The sequence below is a fragment of the Tachypleus tridentatus genome, chromosome 8 (assembly GCF_004210375.1).
Source record: "Tachypleus tridentatus isolate NWPU-2018 chromosome 8, ASM421037v1, whole genome shotgun sequence".
NCBI lineage: Eukaryota > Metazoa > Arthropoda > Merostomata > Xiphosura > Limulidae > Tachypleus > Tachypleus tridentatus.
Genome location: NC_134832.1, coordinates 85,017,200 through 85,032,256, shown reverse-complemented (window position 1 = coordinate 85,032,256; position 15,057 = coordinate 85,017,200). Strand labels below are relative to the sequence as shown.

At 33.4% G+C, this 15,057-nt stretch overlaps 1 protein-coding gene across 5 annotated transcripts in view; it reads left to right on the top strand.

The window, feature by feature from the left end:
• Positions 1 to 3,291: 3,291 nt before the first annotated feature.
• Positions 3,292 to 15,057, top strand: part of LOC143222829 (apoptosis-stimulating of p53 protein 1-like) — a 49,225-nt gene continuing 37,459 nt past the window's right edge. For 2 of the 5 annotated variants that reach the window (XM_076449913.1, XM_076449912.1), the window contains exon 1: positions 3,292 to 3,480. In XM_076449913.1, coding sequence (XP_076306028.1) covers positions 3,460 to 3,480 — 21 coding nt within the window. In that variant the 5' untranslated portion in view covers positions 3,292 to 3,459. The remainder of the gene's footprint in view (positions 3,481 to 15,057) is intronic. The other 3 variants (XR_013012517.1, XM_076449909.1, XM_076449911.1) reach the window with 2 other exon arrangements.

Here is a 15,057-nt window from a genome sequence, read left to right as displayed (position 1 = left end):
AGATAACAGTTTTGTCTGAGGTGAACAGCTTATTTTCAAATCAGCATATAAGGTATTTTATTTTTGTAGAATTCTAATGATGAAAAAAATGAAGAGTATCGAACAACTGAAAATCTTGGATACATTCTTGATGTTACTACATTAGCAAAGATTAGTAATCTAATATTAGATTACTTCAGATACCAATAAACAATTTTTAAAACTAGAGAAAATAAAAGCAGTTCATCATTTGAAAACTTGTGTATATTTTGAGGTCTACATTTTGAAATCATTTATGAGAGAAACAAATATCACGAACATTTTTTAATTGACGCATTACTATACCTAGGTTAATTATCTCGTGAATCATCATAAATTTGTTGAAAAACAAATAATCGCTAGTGCTGCGTTTTGATATATCCTCATCGATGTCGTAGTCATGAACAGTTTATACACTTGGCTTACGTTTCATCTTCCTGGAGTATTATTTGAAGGGGCAGACTATAACACAAGGAAATGGTGTCATATACCGACCTCTACTTGTCACTATACACCTTATTTGTAGGTGTTTTGATAACCAACAGGTGCCCAAAAGTTACTCAAAATGTAAATTCAGGACTTTTAAAGCAAGTTGTAACTCGGAGATTGGTAGCGTAGAAAAAAAGAGATACACAATAAGAGAATTTTTTATTTACAGAAGTCTTGCATATAGTGTATTTTACCTTTTGGACAGCTTACAACTTTCCGTTCTGATTTTTACTGGTTTTTGGCGTGAAGACGTTTTTCTTACATGTTTTTGTAAAGAACAAAAACGGTAAAATACTGGTATACCACACTTTGTAAATCAGACAAAGAACTTAAGCGTGGTATGCCATAACCCAAATATATGTCATCGTTTATTCCGAAAAACATATACAACGGAGAGATCACCCACTCATGCCAATTTATGCAAGGTTCTGTGTCACTTTCCGAGATGGGCTTATCCCTCATCCGCAAGAGAGAATATAGGCTTTTAGCTATTGCTGTGTACTACCTTTCCCTTAAAAAAATGAATTAACACATATGTTTACGATTTTCGAAATCTGGTTATCGAGAATGTCATAACTACACGCACAACACCTGCACGAGAATATAGATGAATTTTAAGAATATTATATACTAATTACAGAAGAGTGAAATAGGTAGCTATTTCAACTATGACACACTTTCAATAAATCTGTAGCTGACGATTGTTTATCAGTTAACAATATTATCATTTGGAAACCAATAAACGTTTTTCGTCCAAGCCACAAGGTAATATCTTTGTGCTGAAAATCTCTAAAAGACATAAATATTTTACATATATGGTGTTTTAAGTTGTCATTACTCACCACAGCGAACCTATTATTGTTGTTTAACTGTGTAACAAGTGATGAATGGAATAATAAGCTCCGTATTTAATTTTAATATTATAAACGTCGCTTGTTTACGTGAATTCGCCAGTTTAACAAAACTCAAATATTACTAAAGGTTATTACATAAAGTGCTCACAAGTAATACAAGTTATTTCTATTAAAGTTGTTTTTACAATCCCTAACGTTTATGCCTATTATTCTGTACAAGCAAAAGTACCCGTCCGCAGTGAGGGAAACGTTTCAGTTAATCTATAAATGTATATTATTTAATGAATTTTTAAAAAGTGTAATAGTGTTGCACTCTTGGTTTTACTTAAAACCACAGCTCTGAGATAATTATTCCACCCACTGCAAAAAGTAATTGTCGATCGTTTCTGTCATGCAAACAATAGAATACAGTAAACATTAACTTTTATTAAAGTTACGTCACATTTTGAAACGTGGTGTGATTAATTACTAACAATTTTGTGTAGTATATGCACTTGAGGAATAAAATCTGGCATCAACATTATCATGTCTGTTCTCCTGTTATTCTAAAAGTGAATGTTAAGTTTTACCTGTGTATGCGTAGTTTTTCAAACCGTAGAGAGACGCTACTGCTCCCAATACATATATAAGATAAAACCGACTCTTTAAACTTTCTCTTCAAAACTGCCATTTTTTTTTATTTGTTAGTTCCAAATTAAATATTGAGTCTTTTCTCCTGGTTAAGTAACTGGCTTTTCCAATAAGATAGGATTATATTTTTTTGTTACTATTAGATGATAGGATTCAATACCCGTGGTAGGCACAGCACAATTTGCCCACTGTGTTGCTTCGAGCTCGACAGCAAACAAACCGTATAGTACTAAAAAAAAATAATATTTCTGTTTCATTTTTGTATTATAAAAACGTGTGTATAGTTAAGAGCGAAATATGTTTTACACACTGAACCTAAGATGAACTTTACAGGAAAGTGTACTTCAGACAAACGAACCTCTGTAATACGTTTTCGTATACCTAAAATGTGCAATAAAACGCGTTTGCTTTATTTTTTCTTTTACTAAATCTCTCTTATTATTTTATTACTATTGATACTTACCGAAAATTTGATTACTAAGCTCGAGTATAATAACTTCTAAGGGTGTTTTTTTTATATATATATTTAATAGAATGTTTGGTAAGTATAATGTGACGAAGGTTCTCGTTAGTTCAGGTATACAATACGGTTCTTCTGTTTGCATAACAAGAGCAGAGTTTCACAGAAACATGCACCTTATGAATGACTATTAAAAAGTACGAAACATTAATCTTTAAACCTTGTAAATTTAATCGTTGGCGGAGATAAATGTGTCAGATTATGTCAAATAGTAATAAATTAATTCTTGTTTTATAGAGCTGAGCTTCTTTGTTAAGGACTGCTTTAAAAACCACAATGGTACGTTTTATTCATATGTATTACATTATATAAAACGAGTTGCACGGACAAGACAGGTTTTACCACAAATTTACGCATGGTTCACTAAGTTAGGGAACTTGTAAACGAGAAAACCTGGAACTCCTGTAACAAATCAAAAGATTGTTTAATGGGAAACGGAATTCACTGGGTTTTAGGAAAACCTGGAACTGATATATTAAAGGCAATGAAACCAGTTTTATTTATCCTTTTTGTTCGTTGACGAAAACAATATAAAAGTGAGCCTAATTTGGTATTACTTATTTAAACTAATAACGTTTAGTGTTGTTATTGAAAATATATTCGAATACAGTGATTGTTTAATACCATATAGTATACGCGTTCTTTTAATGCTGTTCTACCAACTGTGATGTTTGTTACCATTCGTGCAGCATGGGAGGCAGGTGTAATTCCAACACTAGGCTCGCGCATTTGGGTTTTGTGAATCCAGTAGAATCACATTCGTTCTTTGTTTTCTTGTAGTCTGGACAGTTCGTGCACGACATTATCTGTCTGTGTACTTAATTGTCTGCATCGTAGACATACTTCGCCAATCATGTACAGAGGTGTTTGTTCTTTTGTCATAGAGGAATCGGTGATTTTTCTGGGAGGACGAATCCATTCTATGGAGAACATTCTACATACAGTCAGATGGGTGTTTTCATGACTCAGGTAAATTACAGAGGGTGTATTCACGCTGTGCTCTAACTATATATAACTATAACTGTACGTACTTTCGTTGGAATATTTCATACTACACGGTATTTAAAAAACGAATATATATGCTCTTTATTTTTTGTTAGTTTACAAGGTTAAAGGTTAGGTTGAGTGTGCTTCCTGCATAATCTACCCTATACATATATTTTCTAACTATAGAAATCACGCAGTATATAAAGTGTAATGATCAATAACTAGAGTTAATCCAGACATTTTTATAATACTACATCATTGCAGACTCAAACATGTAAAAAGTTTAATAAAATTCAATTAAACTTGTTTTTTTGTTGGTCTACGGGAGGAAGTAGATACATTACATGTGTACCTGTATCGTACGAAAATGTAATGATTTGTATAATGTTAGCATTACACATCTCATAGCTTTCTGTGTAGCAGCTGTATAAACAATATTAAAAATATATATTAGGAGTTTTATGGAAGTTACTATGGCATTTTCGTGAAAAACATTTGTAAGTAATTTAGAAATTACAACATATATTCTGAAAACTAGTGAATAAATGATATATATCGAAATCTTCGTTGTTCTTCTGTGGTAGGAGTATTCTGTAAACTAGTTTTTTTAATCAGACACCTTAAACATGAATCACAAGCAAGAAATGTGTCTAGAGTTTTAATTAGCAGGTGTTAGAAAGCCAAGAAGTGATATATATCAGTCATGTTAGAAGGGGCTACAAGTGATATGTGACAAAAATACTTTTATGTTAAACTCGTTTTTGCATCTATTATAAATTCATGAAGATCCATGTGCCAGAAATGCTTTATATAAATCTATTCTTAGCAGGAGCTAGAAACTATTGAAGTGAGGTTTGGTAACAAAATATTGTTTATATAAACCTAGTGTAAGTAGGTGCTACAAATTTGTGAAAGCCTACGTGCCAGAAGTGCAATATGCAGATGTTACAAATTCACGAAGTGACACCTGACAACAAGTTTGTTGATATAAATAGTGTTAGCAAGCCTTACAACTTCATGAAGTGATGTGTAAAAACGATAGTTTACATAAACCTCACATGATTTCACAGTTTCGCAAAATGCTCTGACGAGAATTAAGGTGAATACTTTGGAAGACTGGTGTTGTGGAGGAAAGATCCACGTTTTATTGAATACAAAAGGATGTTTTATTAGAATAAGAAAAATAAAAACATTTCGGCAGAGATGATGAGTAGAAGTACCTCATGGGGTAAAGTGGAGCACTATTGATACTCCAGGATAGAGGGCTTTCTGTACTATTTGTCATTTTGTAAGAATAACACGTGAATTATCTGCTTGTAAGTTCGTGTTTTTTAATGTTGTTGTTTTATTTCAAAACGCGTTTTGTTTTAAGTAAAATCGATTAATTTATTTAAATGTTCTTTTAAGAATTTGTACCAATGCTATTCTGAGCGTACAACACGTTTTCTTACACCTTGCACCACCAACTGGCATCGCATGGCACTGTCTTTTACGCCTGTACATTCTTAAGAGAAAGTAATTTTTAAAACTGTGTAGATACGTACTTTAACTAATTGTGCCATAATTTATCAGTAAAGCTTGGAATTTTAAACTCCTATGGCACTTAAAAATGTGGAAAATCATTAAACAATGAAAAAAACAGCCAAAAACAGGACGCCTTTCCTGTTGAGATGAGATAATAACTCAGATTTATTACCTTGATAGCGCAGCTTTAACATTTTAGTCTTAAACTATTATGTCGATTTTAAACCCACCCGCAAAATAAAGACAGCGCACAAAAAGAATACCAGGCTATTCTGTGGAAGTAACGAAGTTGCATAAGCTGTGTTTAATCAGGTATGTAGACATGCGATGAGGAAAAACCTGTCGTTCTGTTTCGTTATAATTGTAAGAAACGTGGGACTGAATTCTCTAAACGCTTAGATTTCGTCGAAGGAAAGAGAGGAAACACAGTCAGCAAATTATATCGTTTTTATCTCGAGTCTGTGAGAATAATAACTTATTGCACAGTGACGTCATCAGTCCAAACGGTATCAGTTCTTACAATAGTTTCTTTTAAGATTCTCGTGCATATGTCTGACGTAATGATACTACTGTATATGCGTGACTGAAATGAAATTTTAATGTTATAGGTAAACCGTCACTAAAGGATATTATATCCAGCCTTTACCACAAGAAAGCCACAGCTTCAAGGTTAAAAGTTAAGTAAGAAAAATTGATTTAAGAAAGGTCATAATAACTCCTCAGTGATGTCGAGAAACCCACTTGTTGAGAAATTTATATGCAAAAACGGCTCGTTTGGGTTGAGAAAATATTTTACATAGAAGAGCGAACAACGTTTCGATCTTCTTCGGTCATCGTCAGGTTGTTCGCTCTTCTATGTAAAATATTTTCTCAACCCAAACGAGCCGTTTTTGCATATAAATTTCATGATAACTCTGTTTAATAAAATCCAAACACGGTGAATTATATATTTAATAAGAGAAGCTTATTAACTACATGTGTAATTTCTATCAATTTGACTTCCATTTATAACACTTCACGAAGCAGCAACCTAATGTCTTTGTTCCCAAAGAAGGTCAAAAATCACAGCACAAACGGGAGCCATGCAACACAGAATAAACAGACGTCAAATAATCACAGCACAAACGGGGGCCGTGCAACACAGAATAAACAGACGTCAAATAATCACAGCACAAACGAGGGCCGTGCAACACAGAATAAACAGACGTCAAATAATCACAGCACAAACGGGGGCCGTGCAACACAGAATAAACAGACGTCAACTTGTCACAGCACAAACGGGGGCTGTGCAACACAGAATAAACAGATGTCAAATAATCACAGCACAAACGGGGCCGTGCAACACAGAATAAACAGACGTCAAATAATCACAGCACAAACGGGGCCGTGCAACACAGAATAAACAGATGTCAAATAATCACAGCACAAACGGGGCCGTGCAACACAGAATAAACAGATGTCAAATAATCACAGCACAAACGGGGGCCGTGCAACACAGAATAAACAGATGTCAAATAATCACAGCACAAACAGGGGCTGTGCAACACACAGAATAAACAGAGGTTAAATAACCACAGCGTGAACTGGAAAAACCACTAAAGTAATTTTGAAAATTTAACGAGTAAAAGAAAAGAATTATATATATAATAATGTGTTCGTCACACTATATATGACACACCCAGTGCTGACGAAACCTTTCGTATAATACAAGAGTTCATTAGGCAACATTTAATTTTTGTACTTGACGTATTTTGTACGATATATATCATCAGGTAACACGTTTGTATCATGTAACAACAGGTAACACGTTTTGTATTATGTACCACTAAGGCGTGTAGTAACATTCGCATTCTCTATTCTGGATATAATACTTATCTTACATTGTGTATTTCTAGTTAATGCATTTCATGACGTATGTTTTCACTGTATTGATACATACTACTTATACTGTAGTATGTACCATTGGTTAACATGTTTTTGTAACATGTGTCAGTTGTATTTATATATACGCTACTATTTTGTAGCGTATGTGCCAGTTAACATGTTGTATAACATGTTTTGACCGTATTCTTATATATTTGTAATACTAATTTTTAATGTGTTGTTAATGTGCATAGTTTGAACAACTTTCTACATATTATGTTATGTAGACCGCCAAAAAACATGAAAATATTAAAACATTCCATTAAAGGGTTTCAAAATCAGTAAAGCAGACATTACTTATTGTATAGATTTTCATTCAATAAATCGTTATTACAAATTAAAATATACGTAATAATGACGTAACTGTCGTCTAAAGTAACAAGTTATAAATAATGTAACGTTACCCAGTGCTGCATGTATGTAGTTATGTATCTATAAATATCGGTAGTGGATTTTCGTGTATCATTATATACCGAACTCCGATAATTAATTTTTTAGCCATTTTGTCTGTTTGTTTGAGGTTGATTTTAGTTTCCTTCTAAGTATGTAGCTTGCTCTGATCAGTCCCTCGCTGGTACAGCGGTAAGTCTATAGAATTACAACGCTAAAATCAGGGATTCGATTCCCCTCGGTGGACTCAGCAGATAGCCCGGTGTGGCTTTGCTATAAGAAAGCGCACACACACACTTGCTTTGATCAAAAGTAAATACTAAAATATACAAACGCACTTCTTTGTTATTATTGCTGTGTCGTGAGGTGAGTTTAATCATACGTACATTCAATATAATGTTTGGTTCTGTTTGTTGCTGGGAGATAATATAAACCTTTTGTTCCTTTTTTACGTAAACTACAATGTTCTGAATAGTATTGGTTTGTTCGTTTGGTGCTTAACAGCAATCAGACCAAATTGTATAAAAGTTATTTTGATACTTTTAGCCTTACGAGAAAGTAATGACTGTGGTGTTCCATTATTACTAACTGTAAATTACTGACACCATATATACGTATCGATTGGACTGTGAGGTTCACGATAAAGTTAAAAAAAGTATATTTTTATTAATTAATAAGCAAATATTTGATCATTTCAGAAATATTTATTAGCATAATAGTTTCGTGATAAATGTTCCATTGATTATTGTCAGCATTTCCAAGCGTATTGACACATTTCATGTTTATTTAATTATACAACTTTAGTTGTTATCAAGACAGTATCATTTTGGTGTTTTTAATATTTTATAACTAAGTGTAATTAATTAATTACAAATAGTAAGTAATAAAATGTATTAACTTAATTTAATAGCATCAAAAACCCGGTAGTCAAACTTATGCGTATAAAGTTTCACCTATTTACGCTTAGTAATATTGTTCTTATTAAAATTTAAAATATGGAAATTATTTCCGTAACACCTTGTATTTTATATCAAAGAAGGGTTCTAATTTAGAGTTTATGTTGCTGTTTCTTTTAATGCTTTATTGTTGTTGGGCTAAGTGAAGTACACGTAAACGTACAAGTTTCTATGATCTAAACAGTTTAGAATGCCAAACAAATTTCGTAATTAATGTGGAACAAGTGTAACTCGAAACGTCCAATAAACAATGTTCGTAGTCGTGTTGTTCACATGCACTTAGCTATCTGTGCTATGCCAACCACAGTAATCAAACCCCGAATTTTAATAAGTCCTCAAGCTTACAACTGAGACACCAACGGACCAACAGATGCTGACTGATGAGTTGAAGAGAGAAATAACATGGTGATTAATGCGTGTTAACATGTAAAGCTACGAAGAAGTTATTGTTATCGTAACTCAAAGAGTTTGGTCTCATTCAGTCCATGAACTTTCTAACAAATGGGTCTGAAGAATGATAAAATAAATTACGTTTGAAAGAAAAGGTAAAAATGTATTAGTTTTGTTGTTTTTTCACTAGAAGTTCAATAGAACATGTACAGGCTTATCAAATGTCTAGCTAAGAGATTTCTATTTTGTACCCTAAAATCCCAGTCATTTCATGATTATTATTAACAGCAAAAATGTTTATAGAATTATAACTTTCCACTGATTATTGCTTATTATTAGTATTATTTATTACAAATTGCATTAAAATAACTTCTTTTCAGCCATCATTTGCAGTTAATTATTATGAACCATGGTAGTGGTTCATAACATGGATGGCCCATTTGTTCTTTTCTGTTATTGTTATTTAATAGTGTTCCTCCAGACTGCAGCAAAAATAACTGTGCGTATTGTAATATTATTAATATTGCAATGTTACTAAACGCATCATTGCACGTTTTGTAGGTTGGTTTTTAAGTATATTTGATTAACTAGCAAATAACAGTAGCTGTATAATCGTTGACACACAGTTATTATAAAACTAGTTTTCTGCTTTATATGGAGCTACAAGTATACGTGCAGGCCCTGGATGTAAATTAATGTTTATGTGAGAGGTTATAACACATGTACCATAGCGATTATTAACTTATTGTTGCAAATATATTGATGTTTCGTATCATTTGTTCATGTATAGAGCTCCCGCCCTTTCGGACACGACGATGCTGACTGGATCACAAATTTTTGTGTATTTGTTGTTGTTGTTTTTTTAGCACTGCGTAGTCGATGTCGGCCACGTTACAGAAATATGTAGGCTGTTGATGGTTAGAGCGGTACCGGTGCAACACGTTGTGCATCGACTTCGAGCAATAAAGGTGCTCATTGCTAGGACAACATTGCAGGCGAACGTGACGCCAGAGATGATTACATAATAGTTCCACAAAGTGGAACCAGAGAGCACTTTGCTAGGAGTACGTTGCTAAACCCCCATGAAGTCAAGAAACAATGACATACAGGACATGTATTAACATGTCTCAACATGGTTAGGTTTTATACGATCGGTGTGAAATACTAATTCACGAGTTCTATATTTACTTCCTGGCTGTTTATAGGCAAATTGTTCTTTAAAAAAAAGAACTCTTAATCATTAGTTCTATTTCCTGGTTTTTATGTGTAAATCGTATAGAAAAAGACGTTTAGTTAAATATCGTGCAATAATTTAAAATTTATTCTTTCACTAGATTGACCTTACGCTATTCATATAACCTGACAATATTTCATTTCACGCATGATACTTTATTGTTTTCTGCTAGTCTCTCACAACAGAAATATTTAAGCCATAGTTTAAAAGACAACACCAAGCTCAGTTTCGAGCATCGGATTGGCAATCATAATGATGGCTGATATCAAATTATATCCAATACTACGTTTAGCAGTCAATAATATCAATTTGTAGCTTTAGGAAATAATATCAACACTGTTTCAAACCTGAAGCTTGTTTGTTTGCTTTTATTTGTGATTACATTTTCATTTTCAGCCATCTTGTTTCTGTAGTTTTTGAAGATCACAATTTCCCCTTTTTAAATTAAAAAAATTAATAATCTTATATTTAAGATGTATATGCATTCATCCGTGTGCAAGTGTCTTTTTTGCTATTAAATTGTTACTATTATTATCAGAGCCGAATTTAGATCCTGTGTTGGCTCCATGCAATATTGCGATGCTGGAGAACCCCTTCTCCTTAAGGTGATTCAAAATTGAAACTCCTTACTTTGGGCTTGAGGCCCCCATGCAGTCGTATGGGTTGTAATTCATTTATAATACGAGGGTCGCGGTTTCGAATCCCCATCACACCAAACGTGCTCGCCCTTTCAGCCGTGGGGGCGTTATAATATTACGGTCAATCCCACTGTTCGTTGGTAAAAGAGTAGCCCAAGAGTTGGCGGTGGGTGGCGATGACTAGCTGCCTTCCCTCTAGTCTTACACTGCTAAATTAGAGACACCTAGTGTTTAAATCCGGCACTGACTATTGTCTAGAAAGAAGCTAACCGTCACAAACCTAAACTGTGTCGTATATTAACCAAAATTAAGAAAGAAATGCAATTACTATATAGTGTCAAAAAGTGCACTGATGGTAAAAGTAACTACAAGGATACAATGAATATCAACAAATTAATTCATCATACTGATTAAACTCAGCTACTTACCTTTAAACGTTTGTTTGTGTGAAATTAAGCAAAGAGCTACACAATGGATTATCTGTGCTCTGCCCACCACGCGTGTCGAAACCCAGTTTCTAACTTTAAGTTTTAAAGATTTAATGTCAAGATTATCCACATGGTAGCTTTTGCGCGAAATTCAAAAATCCGTCATTTTTTTGACGGACAGACTTATAGTCGGGATGTTATAGAAAGTGATACCAGCCGCTTTAGCTATTTTTCCAAGTAACTTAAATTATTCACTTCCTAAACAAGTGTCCAACGCCATCTTACCCAGGAAACGCGCACTAAAACTATAGTAAATCAATCTTTGTTTTGCGAGGCATAACAAAGTTTATGGTTTCTTACAGGCTTTTTCAACTTAAGTAAATTTTCTTTCGATGTAGCTGTAAGATAAAATGAACTTGTATTTGTCAATTATGGTATTCTTATGTTTAGCTTTCCCACAAGTACGTTGTGGATCGATGTAAGAGAAAGAACTGAACTACGCTGTTTACTTGGCAGCCAGTAAAATAAAAGTTAACATATCCAGTTAATATTCTTCACTGAGAAGTAAAAGTAGCTAAAGATATTTCATATTTTATAAATTCTTACAATGAAAGTTCACTAACCTAATTTCCATAAAATTTTGTTCGTAGATCTTAGTAAATTCGTAAGCACTATGTGGTTCATTATAACTTCCCCGAACTGGGGACAAAGGCCACCTAGAGAGATCACCTGTTTTTACTCTTACACCACTATACAGTTGTGTATTGTCTGTCAGTCACTCAGTAGACATTAAAATCACGTCAGAAAATCGTGCGCATACCATGAATCACGAGAAGAATTATGTACTCTACAGGCTACGACACAGCATGGCATATGAACTTCAAAAGCGATGAGTAAAAATATATCTTAATTTTGGTGTTATTTACTCGTGAACACCTTATGGATGTACGTCAAGTGTACGTACTAGTTCCGAGCTATAACCAAAACATTATACCATTATTTTCAGCAAAGATTTAAACTGAATTATTTAGGTGTAACTAGTGTTATTTTTCTCCTCACTGTATTTCTACGTGTTCGTTTAACAGTTTTTTAGATCTTACTTCACTTTGTTTTTATATGTTTAGTGAGTTTTGTGCACAATATATTCCATGTAGATCAAAAGCAGACGATTCGTTGGTCTCTTCTTCGTGGCTTTCAGCCAAGTTAACCTGGCATCGTTAAGTAATGCGCTTGAAATCATCCTCTTAAATATCGAAAGTCGTAAAACACAAAAAGGAAATTAAAAATAGTTCACAAAAGTAGTGTTTGAAATTATTAACAACAGAGGTCTTCCTAATTTTCAATTCGATGTACAGAATTGTTGTGCTTCTTTAATTATTAGCAGCATTGTTAAGCATACTTTCGTGAACTACTCGTATATTTATTCCTATATCTTTAGGCCTGGCATGGTCAAGTTGTTAAAGCGCTGGACTCATAATCCGACGATCGCGGGTTCGAATCCCAGTCCCACCAAACATGCTCGCCCTTTCAGTCGTGGGGGGCGTTATAATGTGCGGTCAATTCATTGGCAAAAGAGTAGCCCAAAAGTTGGCGGTAGGTGGTGATGACTAGCTGCCTTCCCTCTACTCTTCCACTGTTAAATTAGGGACGGCTAGCGCAGATTGCCCTCAAGTAACTTTGCGCGAAATTAAAAACAACCAACCTATCTTTCAAATAAATTTCTGTGCGTTTGATATTTTACCTGACAGAGTTTTTAAAAGTGCTTGAAAATCACTTAACTGAAATAAATATCAATTTATAGGTGAAATATTAGTTTGAACGTCTATCTTTTACCTTCTACACCACGAACTTTTAACTTTCTACATCTAGCTAGCTCAAGACTGGGACTGTGCTAAGTTACCAAACCTCGAACGAGACTAAAACTCAGCAGAACTTTTACAAAAGCATGCAATCGAAGGACGAACCGTATACCACTAATGACACAGCAATCATTAATGGCAACCACAACTCTCAAACACTTTGAAGTAATAGAAGTGTAGGCCTGACGTTCAAAATATCACACAGTATTTATTAATGATAATTTCAGGTACCACTAGTGTGATATATCTGGCATTCTGTATCACACATTTTGCCACCTCATTGGTCATCCATTGCCCTTTGATCCCACAATTACTAAAATACTTATGTTCTGTGGGTGCACAGATGCAATAAAAGTTCACGTAGCGCTTTTGTTCTCTTGCTTAAATAACCAACCAAAGTAACATCGCGACAGAAGCATGATAAATGATTTCGATTTGTTATGCATCGAAATGTATATCATGGAAAACAATTTTTAGGAATAACATTGTTGCAGTTCACGAATCTGAAATATGACGAGGAAACTATAGAATTTTGTTTACTTCTAATAAATATATACATACATCAGTTTTGCTGGATAATCCAAAACACTTCCATTAACTTACATTTTGTAGTAGTATTTATTTGTCAACTCGACATATAAGGTATTTAACAGTTTCTGAGAGAAATAGAGAAGTAGTAGTTTAAGTTAAAAAGTGCCTTAATAGCAACTACCATTGGAAATCGTAGAAACTGAAGTTACTACACATACGTATAATACATAAAAATGTATACATATATGTACGTATGTGATAAACTGTACAACATGTTTGGAGTTTAAGCAAGATTCTATGGCCTTGTCTTCAAGTGGAGTAATTTATAGAATTATCTCATGTATAAAATAAAAATATTTCGCTTACAGTTATTGTTATTTCTTTGAACTTACCATGTTGGTGCAACTGGAAAATTTGACAGATTAATTGTTGTAATTTCTTTTGTTATATCAGATGTTAATGGTTATTTCTAACCGAAGCCAAGCCATAACTGGCTGATCAGTAATATATTGCATACAGAAATAAATGAGTATTGAAATTTAACGAGTTTTGAAAGAAAATCATAGGGTACCAAAACAAACATTTTACATTATTTACATTTTAAAAGTTGTCAACCTTAACTGAACGAGTAATATCAAGTGGTCTAAAACTCTGGGGAACATATTTTGTTTATATAATTTTATATTTTTTTCATAGAATAAAACAAAAATAAACTAGGAATTTTTAAAATGCTTGGAATTGAAATAAGCCTTTATATTTCACGAGCTTAAAGCTTCTATCGCTTCAAGTTAGGTGTTAAAGACGTTTGTGTTTTGTACTGCTGATTCTATTGTAATATCATTTGTGTTTTCTACCACTTAATGTATTGTAATGTCGTTAATATTGTTACGTTACGATTTTTCAAGCAACGAATCCTAATTCACTAAAACGATCTGTTTTCTTGTTTGTGACTTTGAAAAAACGTCCCATCAAAGCTGATAAAGAAAAAAAAATTAAATGATGTTATATCAGAAGTGACCATGTGACTTCGTCATGACTTAAAAGTCACAAATATCTTTTTACATTACGCAGAAGCAGGCTGGTCAACACCAACGATGACGTCAGCTCATATGTAATCAGACATTTTTTTATTTTGTTTTTCTTTCGTATAACTTATATCAGAATTCTATCTTTCAAATATCAATTATTTGTTATCGTTTATTTTTATATTAAAATGTCAAAAAATGAAATTCTTCCCATTCATACTTAAGCATACAACATTCACACTTCAATGAACAATAACTTCAGACCATTTTCTTCCTCTTACGTTTTCACGGGGGTAGTCTGTTACTTAACTTACAATCACGTGTGTATCCTCAACAACCGTTGAGAATGCATCTTTCAAAGTAGATACGTTACCAAGCAACAGTTTTTTGTGTGTGTATTTTGTTTTTGTTGCCAAACTTCACTATGCTGTGAAAAATTACCATTGTTTCAAGGAAAGGAAAAAACAAATAGTTTAAAATTTGATTTTCTCACGACCATTGAAACTGATGGAACAGCATTACTGGTCAATCTCCTCTTCTGATATACATTAATATTGTTCTCTTCGGAAGTCATTGAACTTGTGCTGTGGCGTTGACGTCAATATTGTAAACTCTGAACTTCTGTCCTTTTTGTAATATAAATAACGAAATACTAATGATC